Source organism: Dunckerocampus dactyliophorus, chromosome 7 (assembly GCF_027744805.1).
Source record: "Dunckerocampus dactyliophorus isolate RoL2022-P2 chromosome 7, RoL_Ddac_1.1, whole genome shotgun sequence".
NCBI classification, from domain to species: domain Eukaryota; kingdom Metazoa; phylum Chordata; class Actinopteri; order Syngnathiformes; family Syngnathidae; genus Dunckerocampus; species Dunckerocampus dactyliophorus.
Window position 1 is genome coordinate 25,275,447 of NC_072825.1, and position 17,493 is coordinate 25,292,939.

At 39.7% G+C, this 17,493-nt stretch overlaps 1 protein-coding gene across 1 annotated transcript; it reads left to right on the plus strand.

Moving 5' to 3' along the window:
* Nucleotides 1-728: 728 nt before the first annotated feature.
* On the plus strand, nucleotides 729-12,442 carry pdp1 (pyruvate dehydrogenase phosphatase catalytic subunit 1). Its single transcript, XM_054781172.1, has 8 exons — nucleotides 729-820; nucleotides 4,195-4,447; nucleotides 4,529-4,696; nucleotides 5,920-6,131; nucleotides 7,270-7,351; nucleotides 8,788-8,882; nucleotides 8,948-9,335; nucleotides 11,084-12,442. The coding sequence occupies exons 2-8, from the start codon at nucleotides 4,208-4,210 to the stop codon at nucleotides 11,447-11,449; spliced, it is 1,551 nt and encodes a 516-aa protein (XP_054637147.1). The 5' UTR covers nucleotides 729-820; nucleotides 4,195-4,207; the 3' UTR covers nucleotides 11,450-12,442.
* Nucleotides 12,443-17,493: the final 5,051 nt, after the last annotated feature.

The following is a 17,493-nucleotide window of genomic DNA, read 5'->3' on the forward strand; positions in this document are numbered from 1 at the left end:
AAAACGCATTTGAACCTAATGGCAAATATCAGCTTCCCAAAAACTGATGTAATTTTTTTTTTTTACATTTTTTTTTCCTTTGATGTTGTCAATGTTTTAAATATACGTATCAAATATGGATTATATTTTTGGTGCTTTTAACCCTTTATTGGACAAAAAAATAAAATCATTTCCATAAAATGCATTTCATTTAGTATTTTATTAGACCCTGAAACTGCTCAAATGACATTTATTTTTCAAGCATTATTTTTCTACAGTGTCAGGTTGAAAATATAAAGTCACACTCAAAGTCCTCAGGACAAAAAATATCAGCTTCCCAATATTAATAAGTAATGAATAGTGGATATTAATACTGTAATTTTTTCCACTTTATGAGTTAATATTTTAAAAATTCTGCCTAAAATATACATAATACATATTAACATTTTAAGGAAGGTATATATACACTCTTGTGTAATCGAAAATCCAAAGCTAAAGTCAATACACCCAAACATACTTAATTTCTTTTTTTGGCAGTGGGCAGTCGAATTTCCCTTATTTTCCGGACGTCTCTTATTTTTAAATGCAAACATTGACAGGTATGACCTCAGGCTCTAAAGGGTTTTTAAAGCAGCCATTGGTTAAGGTCACAAACCCTTGCGAAAGTCATCCCTCTTATTTTGAAAGCCCAGTTTTACGTTCTGGCGTGACGTCATGGGCGCTGTCAGTGATCAGCCAATCGGGCTCCACTTTGCAGTGCGGCGATGGTGAACGGCGTAGTCATGGAGTGCTTGGTGGCAAGCCATGAACTTAAATAAGTTCTTTGCATTCTTTGGTAAAGGTGAGTTAGCTTTGCGGGGTTTTTTTCACCTTCGCTTGTGTAGAAAAGAACATACTTGAGCTGATAAAACCATACGTTTTTCAGCGGACATGACCTGTTTCACCGTAATAGTATAGTGGGTGTAACCCCCAAGCTAGTAGCGTATTATGGTTAGCATTGTTTCCTCCTGCTAGCTTACACATTTGCTTGCTGAGTGAGAAGTTTAGTTTTTTGCATTTCATATTGTTGCACTTTCAATTCGTCGTGTATATATTGTTTGGCTGTTACATGCACCAGAGAGATGTTCTTTTTTTTACTGTATCAACCGAGTAGAATAGCCTTACTGACAAATAATTGTGATTATGTAACAGTCAAAGCACATCCACACTCAGTAGGTGATGACCACAAAAAAACATTCTCACCGTGCAAACGTCCTGCATCAAGTATTTTTAGCCTGTCTGCTGACCTACAGTATGCTGAGCTGCAAGTCAAGACCCAAGGCATTAAGTTACTGGCTTGGACTACCAGTGCGTGTTTAGTGCTAAGTAACCTCACTGTAACAAACGCATTATGGACAATTTAATGACATCACAGAGTTCTTACAAAATGTTAAGCCTGCTTGGAGTGGAACTGCATTGCATTATACTGAGAACTGTTGCTCATATTTTACGAGTTTGGTTTAGTTTGTTTAGAATGTGCTTTAACAAACGACATTGAAGTACACCACACGTTTACACTTGCTCAATTCAACATGCTCCAAAAGAAGTAGGAAGAAGCAGAGCTAATTCAATCCTACCCCTTCTTGTCTCAGCAGTTTAAACATGTGCTAGTTCTACCTGTTTTTTTAAGTAGTAAAAGAAAAAGATAAATGTGTAGTAGTAAAGTTAATAGGGTTTGGAGATAGCTTGATCAATATTTAGAAAATAAACATACTGAAAAATAATTAATACAGAATAAATAAATAAATGAAGTAAAAGCTGACGGAAACACTTTGCAGGAATAGATATGTAGGGATAAGATAAACAATACCTTAGTTCAAAGGGGGTCATTTGCAACCTATGGTTTGTTGTTGTTTGTTTTTTGTTGGCATGTGGTGCATTATAGAAATAAAACAGCAAAAATGGGAAAACAATAGAAGGAAAAGGCACAAAAAAAAGTTGAAATGTTGATACTAATAATTAGGGTTGTCACAAGATCTTGCGAGGTTAAAACTTGACAAGATTTCTCGTTCAGAAAAAAATGTCTCGTTGGCACTAGGCTTGGGACGATAACAAATTGATCACGCAATGAATGAAAATGAACTGGATCATTTTGCCGGCCTTAATATATTGCCATGGGCATGCGTGCCTGTTTTCCTCGTCTCTCGCCTCCAAACCGGCAGGAATAGAGTTCACTCTGTGCATTGGTTTCAGAACCTTGGCACGTTTGTTCCATAGAAGAATGGCATGAACAGAGTGAGTAATAGAGAATAAATAGTAAGTAGCTTACTGGCGACATAAACATGGTATAATGAACAAGTATATGTGTAATAGATGATAAATGATACCATCCATCCATTTTCTATGCCGCTTATCCTCATTAGGGTTGCAGGGGTATGTTGGAGCCTATCCCAGCTGACTTTGGGGCGAGAGGTGGGGTACACCCTGGACTGGTTGCAAGCCAATCACAGAGACAAAAAACCATTCACGCTCACATTCATACCTTTGAACAATTTAGAGTCGCCAATTAAGCTAACATGCATGTTTTTGGAATGTGGGAGGAAACCGGAGTACACGGAGAAAACCCACACACGCACGGGGAGAACATGCAAACTCCACACAGAAATGCCCAAGTGGAGATTCGAACTCCTGACTGTGTGGCCAACTTGCTAACCACTCGGCCACCGTGATGATAGATAATACCTTATTATATAAAATTGGCTTTAGAGTTGATGCCTGTGGTTAGGTTATGCAGGTGTCATGCGTGTTGGAAACTGCCAAGTAGAATTACTTAATCGGTGTAATGCTGCCTGCTGTGTTTTGCGTCCCTGAGGACATGTTATTTTCACGTTGGGCTTCTTTGCCCTCAAGGGATCTGTAGTTCCTGCAAAGTTAGCACAATCAGCTGCATTGTCCGCTGGAATCATGAGTGTGAAGTGATTGGTTGGAATTCGTCAAAGAGGCAGATACTAGGGCGATATGGAGCGAAACTCATATCGCCATATATTTAGGTTGAATATCGATATACGATATATATCCCGATATCTTTTAAGCAAAGTGAGTTTTGGATAAAATCAACACCAAATATGCGCGTGAAGTTGTTTTATTAAAATGAATACTTACCATGAGGACGTTTTAAAGCTTTATCCAAGATGCACATACAAAAATCTTATGTAAAAATAGCCTCTAAAATAAAGTAGGCCATTCTCTTTTTGAAATAAATACAGAAAAAGCTAAATATATACAAACCTTTAGCTATGCTGAAATCCTCAGATAATAACAAAAGAACAAAATATGAAGGAGTGCCCGTTTCAAGAGGAAATTTTAAAATGTCAGCAACTCAAAAATTGAACAGTATTTTTTAGGTACCGGTAAACATTTTTCAAAGACCCAAGCATGTCCTTATTTTGTGCCAGGAACACCAACCTGTCAAATGCATCAGGCTTAGCAACTGTCTGTCAATCGTCCTTGTACATTTGTGGTTGAGCTTGTCGTGCTAAATAATTGTGACTGCCAAGCTCGCTGGACATCTTAAGTCCATCATTTTCAGCAGGTTTTTAAAGCCGTTTTTTCCACTGTTGCAACGGGGACCATATCTTAGCAATGTGATAGGACACCTTTATATTAGCACACCACTTTGCTTTTCCTTTCATGAGGACAAGAACCGGAGTGCGGCAGACGGCGCTCAGCTTCACACATTCCTCGTATTGGATTTTGTGCCAAGTTTTAAGGTGGTGAAAAAGATTTTTTATGCTCTGAATTCCACGGTACTGAGCTGCCGCTTATTCCTTGCTGTCGCTTCGACTGGAGCCGCCGGCTTCTGCTCCGCCCCTCCTCCCTCCTCCTGTATGCAGGGATGTGGAGATACAGCACAAATCCAGTCTATATCAGTATCAACTACATATATGGTTGGTTTTGATATCGTGCTTAAAGTAAATATCGATATTTTTAAAATATCAATATATCGCCCAGCCCTAGCAGATACTAAATGAAAATGTAGCCACTTTATGCCAAAATGACAGAAGCAGTTAAAGTGGAACCTCTAAAGCAGCCTCTTTACCACAGGAATGCATGGCAGTAGAAATGATCTGTTCATACAAGTAAAATCACTTAAGATGAATCAGAAAGTCTACACTTCAAAGGCAAAAATCCTAAAAAATAATATGTCATCCTTTCGGACCCCGCGTGTGCTTGCAGTGCACCATCAGCCATGCCCGTGATGTCACAGCTGCTCAGGGTTTTGCCGCGGGCAACCGTCCTATCCTCCAGTCTGGTACCATGCCAGCATCACCATTTAGGGTCCGTCACCTGGGGACCTGCCTCAAGGCGCCCATCCCACATATGTCCTGCTCCCTCAAGATGTTACCAGACCACCTCAGCACTCCACAGCTACATCCTCACTCCACCGCAGGTCAACTCCATCCTCAAAGCCAACGAGTACAGCTTCAAGGTTCGCTGGGAATCACCATCACTTAATTTAATCCAAGTCATGTCCACGTAAATGTTTTTTCTGTATGTGTGCTGGTTCTAGGTACCCGAGTTTGATGGCAAGAACCTGTCATCCGTGATGGGCTTTGAGAGTAATCAGCTGCCAGCAAACGCTCCGATAGAAGACCGCCGCAGTGCCGCGACATGCCTGCAGACCAGAGGAATGCTGCTGGGTGTGTTTGATGGCCACGCTGGATGTGCCTGTGCACAGGTGGAGCTCTATAACACTATCATTAAGACATTCCAACATATAGTATCTCACAATGTTAGTACACCTCTCATATTTGAGCAACCATTTTATTATAGCTTCTCAAGACTACTATACTATACTATACTATACTATACTATACTATACTATACTATACTATACTATAGAAATCGAACTTGGGTCTACTTTGGAGTAGTCGGTGTACAATTTGTATGGCAGTATAGATTTACTATCACTGAAAATGAGTCAACACACACCCATTATCTTACCTACAGTCTTACCTACAGTCAAGCATGGTGGTGGTAGTCCTGGTCTGGGGCTGCATGAGTGCTCTTACTATAAAACATAGAGCAGATATAAAATCTAAGTGGTAAACTTAGAAACTACTATACTAAATACTAATGATTAGTATTTCACATTCACAGTTTCAAAGTTTACAGGTCATCAAAATAGTTGACATTGGCAATAAAGATAATTACACATAATTCCTCAATAGTTGTGTACATAAACTGAGTAATATGTCAGTGAAAATAGCTACGTAGCATTCATCATGTATCACGTCCAGTTAGCATTTGCTATACAACATTACAGATACTGTATATGAGAAATTAAAAGGATTATGCGAAAGACAATGCAGCTCTAGTCAAGGCAACATATTAAAAAGCTTTCAGCACTGGGCACGTTTTCCAATTCATCGTGAAATAGTAGAATTCATGACACGAAGCGCAGCAATGAAACAATTGTTTTTTTCTCCATAAATAGCCGCTACAAGTGAACGGATAACATTTGTCATAGATATAGGCATCTTACCACTGAGTTACTTCATCTGTAATCGGAATAATAAAGATGACAGTTGCATTATCCGTGTGTGGCTGTTCTGCACTGTTTTTATGTTGCCGCGGCGGCACAAGAGCGAGTCAGGAGGGCGCTTAATGTCAGCTGACTGATGTCATATGACATCTACGAAGTGACAGTAATGATGCAGGTGACATGCGACCAACACTACCTTCGGGATCGCTGTAATGGGCACCACTGATTTACCATATATGTCCATCTGTACGCTGTATTACTTAACATTGTTTTCACGTAAAAAAAAAAAGTCATTTCCAAGGAGTGGCAGCTTTTACTGAGCTGTGGCGCCCTGCCATTGCATGTAGCAGAAACCCTGATGCTGTATATGGTATTTTTTGGAGTTGCAAACTTTCACAATCTCTTTTCTCCACCAGGCGCTCAGCGAGAGGCTCTTTTACTACATAGCAGTGTCACTGCTGCCCCACGACACACTGTGCGAGTTGGAGGCCGCCGTGGAGGGTGGCAGGGCCCTCAGTCCCATCCTTCAGTGGCACAAACACCCCAACGACTACTTCAGCAGGGAGGCTCAGACACTGTACTTCAACAGCCTGCGGACCTACTGGCAGGAGTTGATTGATCTCACCAGGTGAGGAACGCAGAAAGCGATGATTCACTCCTGCCGGCTCACTTTTGATTAATACATTTCTCACTCGGTACGTTTACATGCACTAAAAAAAAACTGAATTATTGCACACATTTTTGTAAAACCATCTTTTAAACAAGCATGTAAACACTTTCATTTGATCGTGTTTGGCTTTTTAAATATCAGATTAACATACCCAGATTATGCGATTGGAGACTGGTTCTCTCTTCCATGTGTTTGCTACCGGAGCGCTGCCGACATTCTGTGCATACGCCAGTCTCCAAAGCAGAATGTAACCCGGAATTAATTGTGGCCAGGTGGGTCATGATTGTGAAGAAATTGATAAACGTTCACTGTATGCACATTGCTAGTAGCTGTCCAAGCTGATACAGTATGTGTACATGTTCGGTGGTTGTAGCTTACAACCACTAAAGCTACATACATGTGGACGCTCATAAATGTGGAGAAAAACATACATCTGTGTCAGTGTATACCATTAGTGGCTATGAAAGACATAATTAGTACAGTACATATGAATGGAGGGTCAAACGGTCATACTTTGTGATGTAAATAAGTAGCCACCACACTGCGGCAACCTGTATTGTTTCTGTGCAAATTGCTAACCATCCCAGTCAAGTCATATAGTTAATTGTTATGCGTTATCACTTCAACAGAGACCTAATGTCGCTTGTGGAAGTCCTTCTCATGGCACAACCTAACATTGGTCTCGCGAGAGAAACAAGCGACTACCTCGCTGAAAACCAGCCCCAAACAACAGTGAACATGGGAATTTGCAAGCAACTTTACAAAAAAAACAAGCCCGTAGTTGCTTATACTTGTAATAAGCGGACTTAGCAGCACTGAACTGAGATACCTTGTTTGTATGTGACGTAACAGATCAACTAGAAAAGCCAAACATTTACCCATGCTGAAAGGAGCATCAGCGACATCTAATGTTTTGGGAGGCACACAGCGTATGGCCAATAATTGCATTGGAGATCATGCATGTAAACTGGGACCTCACACTGATGTGTGAAATTATTTTAGTAACCTGAGTAATTTAGTGCATGGAAACATACTAATAAATAGTAGTTTGTTGCTTTTTCTGTCATGATTTCTCTGGCGTCTTCTCTGATTTCAGCCCTGGTGACGTCCCAGACACCAGCGAGGCTTTGATGAATGCCTTCAAGAGGCTGGATAATGACATCTCCTTGGAGGCTCAGGTACGTTCTCTCACATGTTAAAGGGATAGTTTGGATTTTTTGACATGAAGTTGTATGACATCCCCATCAACAGTGTAGTCCATCAACAGCGACTCACCCCCCACTTGGTTTTCTAAATCCAGTTCTGGTCGGAGTTTGGTGATGAAGAACGTAGTTCCAGGTAGACGCTGGGGTTTCACAAGTAGGGAGTTTGGCTTCTCAAAACAATATGCGTTCAAAAGAGTAATACATTTGCATCACAAAAATGCCTACTCGGAAAAAAAAATCACACCTCACAAAGGTATTACTCTTTTGAACACATTATTTTGAGAAGCCAAACCCCTTACTTGTGAAAACCCAGCGTCTACCTGGAATTACGTTCTTCATCACCAAAATCTGACCAGAACTGGATTTAGGAGACCAAGTGTGGGTGAGTCGCTGTTGTTCCAAGTTATTTTAGGACTAAAGCCATAATATTACGAAAAGAAAGATTATTTAAGGACAAAGTTGAGTTATTTGGAAAATGAAAAAGAAACAGCAGCAAAAAGAGCAAAGACCGAAGTTCATATCAATAATAGGCTTTTTCACCTATATCATAAAGCAAAGATACACTTTTGTCTTTGAAAGATATATATAACGTCTTAGCGTATCTACATTTTATTTTGCAGAATATCAAAGTGGCCCTTGCACCTTTGCGTCTTTCACTATGTGGCCCTTGTTGGAAAAAGTTTGGGCACCCCTGTTGTAATTACTAAAGTGCCCCCTGAAGTCGATGTTGACATAGTCATGGACATGGTTGACCACTTTTTTTGACATAAAATTTTAAAGCCAAAGAGATCATTTTTATGAAAATGGGTCACTTTATGTGTTTTATGTTTATGTGTTGTAGTATTGTTAACTTCATCATCATTGCTTGTGTGTTTTTGCAAAAGCAGATTTGTGGTTATGTCAAAATCAATAAAAACAAAGGAAGAATGGTGGGAGAGACAACAGGAAAGGAACTGCCACTTACCATCAAAGCTTGGTCTTAGGACCAAAGGTCTTTTATTTCTTCATAGTAGACTCATCACCTGTTCTTTCATCCACTGTATTATGGAAATATTACTTTTGAATTGCTGTATACACATACTGTATATAAGTCTCAGGAATGGCTGCCCAACCATGAAGAGCGGGATTCATGGTTGGCATGAGCCTGGAGTCTGCCATTGTTTTTTCTTGCAAGCGTCTACACGCAACCACTGTCATGTCAAAGCCAAAAGCTAAGCGGAACTGCAGTGTTGTTGGATGCATAGATCGTCACACATCATTGCATCACCTCCCAGCCAGTGGATTCATTTTATTTACAATTATTAGACCTTCCTGTTTGGGCTCCAGATGTTGGAGGTCCATCTGCTACTCTGTAACTTTAAAGTCCAATTTAAAGGTGTGTGTAATTGGATCACATTTTGTCTGAACAGGTTGGCGACCCCAATGCTTTCCTGCACTACTGGGTTCTCAGAGTGGCCTTCTCTGGAGCAACTGCATGTGTGGCTCACATCGATGGACCAGACCTGTAGGAATAAATACATATGTCATGTGTTGGGAAGGGGGTTTAAATATGCTGTCTGGTTTTAAAAGGTATATCGCCAATGCTGGTGATGCTCGGGCGGTGTTAGGGGTGCAGGAGGAGGATGGTTCATTCAGCGCCCACACACTCTCGAATGACCACAGTGCTCAGAATGAGGACGAGGTGGCTCGGATACGAGGAGAACACCCTTCGTCCGAGAGGAAGACGGTCATACGACAGGACCGCCTGCTAGGTCTCCTCATGCCATTCCGCGCTTTCGGCGACGTGAAGTTCAAGTGGAGCATCGAGCTACAGAAGGGAGTGCTGGAATCTGGGCCCGATCAACTGAATGAAAACGAGCACACCAAGTTCATCCCGCCAAACTACCACACTCCTCCTTACTTGACGGCCGAGCCGGAGATCACCTATCACAAGCTGAGGCCGCAGGATCGCTTCCTGGTGAGACTTTTTATTTTTTCACTTTTTGAAAGCCGATCATACTATCGCAGCATCGTTTCCAGCCCCCACTTTCCTTCACACTGCGCAAGCGTGCCAAACCCAAAACAAACATGTCTGCTGTGTGGGACTTACCTGTCGTTTGTGACAGTGATATAAATTTGGCACCCTGTAAAATATGCCACGAAAAATATCTCATGGGGGTAGCACATTAAAAAGCTTTCATTTAATACAGCATTTGAAGAACAAACACTTGATGGAGCATGGGGAGTTTACGAGGCTCACGATGTGATCATCAGTCAAACGGCAGCTAATGTAGCCAACGCTGGACGACACCCGTATGCCCGTATGTGCGTGACAGTCAGTAGTCTCAAGCAAATAACCCGAAAAATAATGCCTAGATGACCAGCCTCTCTCAGCGGTGGAAGATACTGGGTTTCCGGGTTTGTCGACTGCTCTCTCACTTGGAGCCCCGCTGCATGGTACCTGGAAGTCCTGCTAGAACACCATCAAACTATGTACAGTGGTGTTCCCTTGTTTATGTGGGGGATAGGTTCCCAAAATAGTCCACAATAAGTGAAATCCGCGAAGTAGCCAACTTCATTTTTTTTAACAATTATTATACATACTGTATGTTTTAAGGCTGTAAAACGCGTCACCATACACTTTATTCACTTTTCTCAGACAGGCATTAACATTTTCTCACATTGCTCTCTTGTTTCAACACTCTCAAAACAGTTCAAACCGTTTGAATTTTAATGATCAACCTTAATGATCAACACAAGAAATTATTAGGTCACTCACGCATATTTCACTCCTGTGACCGTGTCTCGTCGTCCTGGCGCCATTCCGCTGTACTGTAGCATTTTTGTACCCTTGTTAAAACATATTGCTGCAGACGAACCAAAGATTCATTTACAAGCTAGCAAGCAAGCTAGCGATGACACAGGAAACATGGCAGGACCGCACGATGGTCTACAGCCAATCAGGAGGCAGAAAACAATGGGCGGTGCAGACAGGCGAGAGAGGGAAGAGCTAGACACTCAACCTCCAACAATGCAATTCTTCTTAAAGGGCCAGGCTTGGCCTGTAACAGTGTTCATACAATTGCCGTAGGGGGTACATAAGCAAAAATGTAAAACGGCTTGACTACATTAGCGGCGTACACTAAGGTTTACGTAATGCGCTCGAACGCCTCAGCAACAGCCACAGCAGGTAGTACAGTGCAGAAGAAAGGTGACAGCGTGAAGTTGCTCATCGATGCGTGTGGGTTAGATGAACAAAAAAGTAAGTTTGATGATAACGTTGTGCGTGAAAAGTGTTTCATCTTGAAAATTTGTCCGGATCATTGATAACTGTGTGCTAAATGAGAGCTGGTCGTCTTCCGTGGTGCTGTCACTAATTAGTGTGTTTTCTGAGCTGTGTGAGCCTGTTATTTGTTTGCTTACTGGATGCACTGACTGTGTTAGAAAGCGTGTAAGTCAATTTGTGCTTTTACATATAATGTGTCTTCTTCGGGCGTTGCAGGCAGTTTGTTCGGCGGTCCTTGAACACACCGTGTGTGAGGCAGATTGAGACTTATTTGTCTGACTTTCTCCAACGCTGCACGGACAGACGTGTGTTTTCTGTTCTTCCTTTCACCTCGTCCTTGTTGAGCATCAACGTTGAGGCCTCAATGCAAGCACACTTCAAAGGGAAAAGCAGAAAATCAATGTGTCGATGCGTACTTTCATCCAGTCTGTCCCACGCAGGTGATCGGTTCCGACGGCCTCTGGGAGACGCTGCACAGACAGGAAGTGATCCGCATTGTGGGCCAGTACCTAACAGGCGTGCACCAGCATCAGCCGCTCACGGTCGGGGGCTACAGGGTCACCCTGGGACAGATGCAGGGCCTGCTGGAGGAGCGCAAGGCCCGTGCGTCGTCCGCCTTCGAAGACCAGAACTCGGCGACCCACCTGATGCGTCACGCCGTGGGCAACAACGAGTTCGGCACGGTGGACCACGAGAGGCTGTCCAAGATGCTGTCGCTGCCAGAGGAGCTGGCCCGCATGTACCGCGATGACATCACCATCATCATCTCCCAGTTCAACCCACACGTGATCGGAACTCAACGCTGAGTAAACACACACACACACACACACATATGCTGTGTAAGTGTAAGTCCACTGGTTGTGTGGATCAACATAACATTTGAGTATATTTGAAGTATTTATACAGACGATGTCACTTTATTTATGCAGTGTACCATTGGATGGTACTTTCTAAACGCTCACACTTGACTTCACGGCTGACAAGACACTGTTACAAACTTATTTTGTGCCAAAAGATCCTAAGAAATTCCAAAGAGTGTCAAGACGAAATTCTCTCAACTTGAGGTGTGGCATGATGGAAATATTTTTTTGGAAAAAAAAAAAAGGTAAACCATGTTGCACAATAATGTTTTTTACAAGGAATGTGGCTGGGCTGCTTTACTGCTCAGCAGCTTGGACACGTGTATCTTTGTTTTCATTGCAAATAGTCCAATATGGCAAACGTTATCATGCTAGTTTATCATTCGGCCAACCTCATTTTCTTTGTTTATTTGCTGTTATATCGTAGAGCACCTTCTTGTGGAAAGGGATGCGTATCATAGCATTAGCATATTGGCACATTAGCTGTGTACTAGACCAGTGATTCACAACCACTGTGAGAATTACCTCATTTTACGTATGTGATGGTTTATGTGCTGGAAACACTCATATCTTTATGATCTACCTATGCCAGAGCTACATATAGTGACAATTCAATGCTCTGCCACTAGATGGCAGAATGTGCATCATTCTGCGTGTTGCCAGTCCTACAACACAATAAGTCACTTTTTGTGACATTTTTGTTTAACTGCCACAGGCTCAGTTAAGGCTACTCCTTTTTTTGTCCAACACTCCAGTCAGTGTTTAAACTCCAGTCAAATAATCAGAACGTACATTTGGATCCAGCTCTTTGAATATTTATTCACGTTACAAGCTTTTCTCATATCTATGGCGTATGTTTAAATTGTAATCGAAACTGGGGTCCCATTTTGTATATGGAATGATAAATAACAAGTTTAAATAAACGATAAATAAACGACATTCTGTTATCTTGAAACATTCCATTTCAACTGTACTCCTGGCGGTACATCACAAATGTTTGTTTTTTTTTTCAAATTAAAATACAATTATATTGGAAACGTCTACGTTAGTAATCAAATAATAATATATTTATTAACCAAAGATGTGCTAGAATTGAATTCAAATGCAATTTTAGCTAAATCTTTTCAAATAAAATTGTAATAAACTATTGTCAAATCAAATTTTAATAAAATGTTTCAATTAAAATTGTAATGAAGTGTTTTTAAGTAAAAATCTTTTCAAATAAAATTTGTATATGTTTTCAAAAGACACTTGGATAAAATGTTGGGAAATAACATTTTTTAAAAGTGTTTTTAAATAACATTGAAATAAAAATATTTTTAAATAATGAGCCGCAGGGTGGCCGAGTGGTTAGCATGTTGGCCACACAGTCTGGAGATCGGGAAGACCTGGATTCCAATCTCCATTTGGGCATTTCTGTGTGGAGTTTGCATGTTCTCCCGTGCGTGTGTGGGTTTTCTCCGGGTACTCCGGTTTCCTCCCACATTCCAAAAACATGCATGTTAGGTTAACTGGCGACTCTAAATTGTCCATAGGTATGAATGTGAGTGTGAATGGTTGTTTGTCTATATGTGCCCTGCCATTGGCTGGCGACCAGTCCAGGGTGGACCCCGCCTCTTGCCCGATGTCAGCTGGGATAGGCTCCAGCATACCCGCAACCCTAATGAGGAGAAGCGACATAGAAAATGGATGGATGGTTTTTAAATAACATTTAAATAAAATGTTTCCAAATAAAGTTTTTAATCAAATGTTTACAAAGAACATTTTAATTTTTTTTAATATAAAATGTTAAGCAAATGTTTTCAAATAAAATTATAATAAAGTTTTTTAAAATAACATTAAAATAAAATGTTTCCAACCAAAATTTAAATAAGCAAAAAACCTAATGTTAATCGTGCTTTTTTGAACAACATTTCATCAAATGTTTTCAAATGAAATTCTAATCAAATGTTTCTAAATAAAATTTTAATCACATGTATACAATAACATTTTAATAAAATGATTGCAAATCATTTTTCTAAAATAAAGTGTTTCAGATCAAATGTTAATTAAATGTTATAAAATACAATTTTAAATCATGCTGGAATATTTATTTATTTTCTACAAAAACAGTGATCTGTGAGTCCAAGCCATATTTGAAGTTATTATTATGAACCGTGCATTTTAATGTCCTTTGTGCAGACCATTAAAAAACAACATTGCAGCAAAAGCACTATTAATAAAAACAGTATTGTAATAAAAACATGAAGCGGTATAGAAAATGGATGGATGGATGGATGGATGGATTTGAAGTCGGTGACGAAACTGACCATGTACAGGTAGTACCACACTGCCACCTACTGGATGGCTGCCGCACTGCTGCGTGACTCCCAAAAAGTGTGTAAATGTGGACGAGTGACATGTTGGAGTGATTGCTGACTGCCTGGCAAAAGCACGTGTCATGTTTGGAAAAGGTTAGGCGTCGCAAAGTAGGTGGTGACCTTCGTGTTTGCAAATGAGATCACAAATGAGTGTGGCCTCGTATTTTCTTTCAAATGACACCTGATTTGGATTTGGTGTGTCCATAGCAACAGGCGTCCGTCAGTCAGAATGCATCATGTCATGTGATGGAAGAATAGCGAAGGACATCTTTGATTTCATTGGCTCTCTGCTGCGTTTGTGGATGTACGGTCTGTGTTTGCGTATGTTCAAGTCATTACATCACACATGCCGTACAGTCTATCTACACGACATAGAATAAATGTGCGCTGCAAATGCATGATGCAATATACAGTGGCTGGGATTGACTGGTGATGCAGTCCAGGGTGGATAAGGAACAAATGGTGGTTGTGTGTTGTGTGCTAGGATTACGGGGTTAGGGCAGTGCTTCTCTATTATTTTCTCTGACACATCTCATAATTCCTTTTTAAGCACAAGCATAAAGTGTTTTTCTCATTTCACATCCATTAATTAAATGAAATGTGAAGAGGATGATAGGTTAGTATTTGCAATTCCGAGTTCACCCGGAAGTAGTTTTATGTGGACTTGCGTGTGCACGTAAACCAGGTGTTCGAACGGCAGCCGTTTATGGCATTTATACTACAAATATATTTTAATAAGAAGACTAAAAAAATAAAAATAAAAAACAGCAAGAGCAACAATGGAAAAATCTGCAATAATTTCACAAGAATAAAGAATCAAAATGTTAAGAGAAAAAGTTATGTGAATAACATTATATTATGAGGAAAAATAACATAATTTTTGTAGTTGTAATTCTTGCAAGTAGATTTTAGAATAAGTGGTTGCATTGATGTCTGTTGGTTTGGATGATTGTTGAGTGTCGTGAAATCAATGAATCTAGTAACTCAGTGAGTGATTACAAGGAGTTTATAGAAAAAAGGATTTATTAAATAACGAGCTGTATAAATGACAACTGTTTAAGCGTGTCAAAGGTTCATCAGAACTAGTGCGGTGCTCACACATCGTGTACAAACAGCTTGCACCAACCGGGGTCAGCAGCCAGATACGGTCCACAATGTAGTCAGAACAACTCGGCAGTATCTCCGGTTGGCGTCACCCTACTTCGTCACGGAATCCGGGAGAAAGTTAACGTTGGAGAGGCTGGCGCCGAAGGCCTGAGCAAAACAAGTATAAAACAACTGAGGGGGCTATCGATCGAGACTCTCTCTCATAGAGCCGGAGGAGCGGGGAACAGACGCATGAGGCGGAGTCCGAGGCTTCGTAGAACTGATAAGATCATCAGTAGAACTTATTTTTCAATACATTTTGGAAATCTAATTTGGTGTGTGAGTCTTCTTTCCTTCTCATAACTGGAGATCAACAACATGTAAGGGAGAGGTGATATTGGTTTAATTCATCTTCTAAAGTGGAGAAGTTCATCTCTAACATACTGTTGGAGATGAACTGTTGAAATATTAAAGAAAAATATTTTGTCAAGTAGTAATATTAGAAGAAACAAACAAAACTAAATAAAGGCGTAATTTTTGGAAATATTAGGTTGGAGGTAAAAGTTCTAATATTACGGGAATAAAGCCATAATATTACGAAAAGAAAATTGTTGGAAAATTTTAGACAATCAACAGCAGAAATGGAAAAAAGTTGCATTTTTACAAGAATAAACTTGTAATATTATGAGGAAAAGTAATGTAATTTAAGTTTATTATACTTTATTCTCTTGAAATTACAGCTGTTTTTTCCATTTCTAAATTTTCCAGCTATTTTAACTTTCTTCTTGTACATTTTTTATTCTCATAATTCTGACTTCATTCTCATAACATTTTGACTTTATTGTCGTAACTTTAGAAGCTTTTCCACAACCTAATTTTCTTAAAAAAAAAGTTGTTTTGTTTGTTTTTCATAATATTGTGATAAAAAAAATCTTCTTTTTACTTTATTTCAAATTGATGCTACTGTTCCTCATAATGTTACAACATTATTCTCAGAAAATTACAACCTTTTCCTCTTTTTGACGTTTTGATGTTATTCTTGTAAAAAAAATTACGACACACTATTAGGGCCACATTAAAAAATAATAATAATCTGAAATTTTGAGAACAAAGTTGTAAATTTATGAGAAAAAGTCGTAATTTACGAGAATAAAGTCGTAAAATTATGAGAATGAAGTTGTAAATTTATGAGAAAAAAGTTGTAATATTAGATTATTATTAGATTAATCAAGCATAGTTGTTCAGGAAGGAAGGACATTTTCCACTTGCTTCAGGCAAGCTTTTATTTATAACGTGGCAGCAAAACAGAGCAGTTGAGCACAAACAGATTAGCATGTTAGCCCTTCTCACTTGCGCCTCCCTTACCCCGCCCCTCCACGCGCCCAAGGCCAAAGGTCACATAAGTCCCCCCCTTTTCATAGCTATTCTCAGGCAATGGCTGTTACGTAAAGCTAGGTGCACGTTTTTTCTTCTACGTAAATTTACGACTTTATTGTCGTAAATTTACAACTTTATTCTCAGGCATTGTCTTAGACAGCTATGAAAAGGGGGGCCTTATGTGACTTTTAGCAAAGGTAGTATTACGACTTTTGTTCTTGGAAATTTACAACTTTATCCTCAAAAAGTCTTTATACTTCAAACTTTTTCCATTCCTGCTATTGATTATTTTTTCATTTTCCAACTTGTTCAACTTTCTTCTTATCAATGTTTCTCTCATAATTCTGACTTTATTCCCATAAGATTTCAACTTTATTGTCGTAACATTATCATCTTTCTGCAACCTGTTTTTTCACTTTTCTAAAAATGACAACTTTACTTAGTTTTGTTTGTTTCTCTTAATATAATAATAATAATAATAATAATAATAATACTTTAAAAAGCTTCTTTTTTCATGAATGTTTCACCTTGATGCTACTAAAATGACATTATTTTGCCTCACAATATCATGTTATTCATGTTAATTTTTTTTTATTAAAAAAAATTGTTAAATTACATTTTTAAATGTGCCGTGGGCCAATAAAAAAAAAAAAAACAGCTAAAAAACAGCTGCAGGCTGCAAATGGCCCCCAGGCCAAGGTTTGGATCAGGGTTAGGCTGAGACTCTAAACGCAATTTGGTGTTTTTCTATTTTACATGAAAAAGCTTATCCAAATAAGTTGACAATTTTAGTGTGACGTAAAGAGGTTTAGTATTGCAGCATGAAATGTCACCTTTTATTTTGAAGGGCTTATGTAACTATCTTATGTTATTTTCTTTTTTTTCCCTAATGAGAGCTGGCTGTTAAGTTGAGTGTTTGTGTGCACGTTGCGGAAAGTGTTGCTGGGATACAAGCAGAGACAAAGTGCAGACATACTGTAAACACACACACACACACACACACAGTGACTGCAGCACATGGCGTGTCGGGATGCAGCATGTGGGGTCCACACTCAACCCTCACATGTGATGTTGCTTTAGTTTGTGTCTCCCTCCACTCGGCGTTATCCGTGAGCGTTGTGTCCTCTTTGCGAGACGCAAAAAGCAACAATCACGCAATCTTGTAGC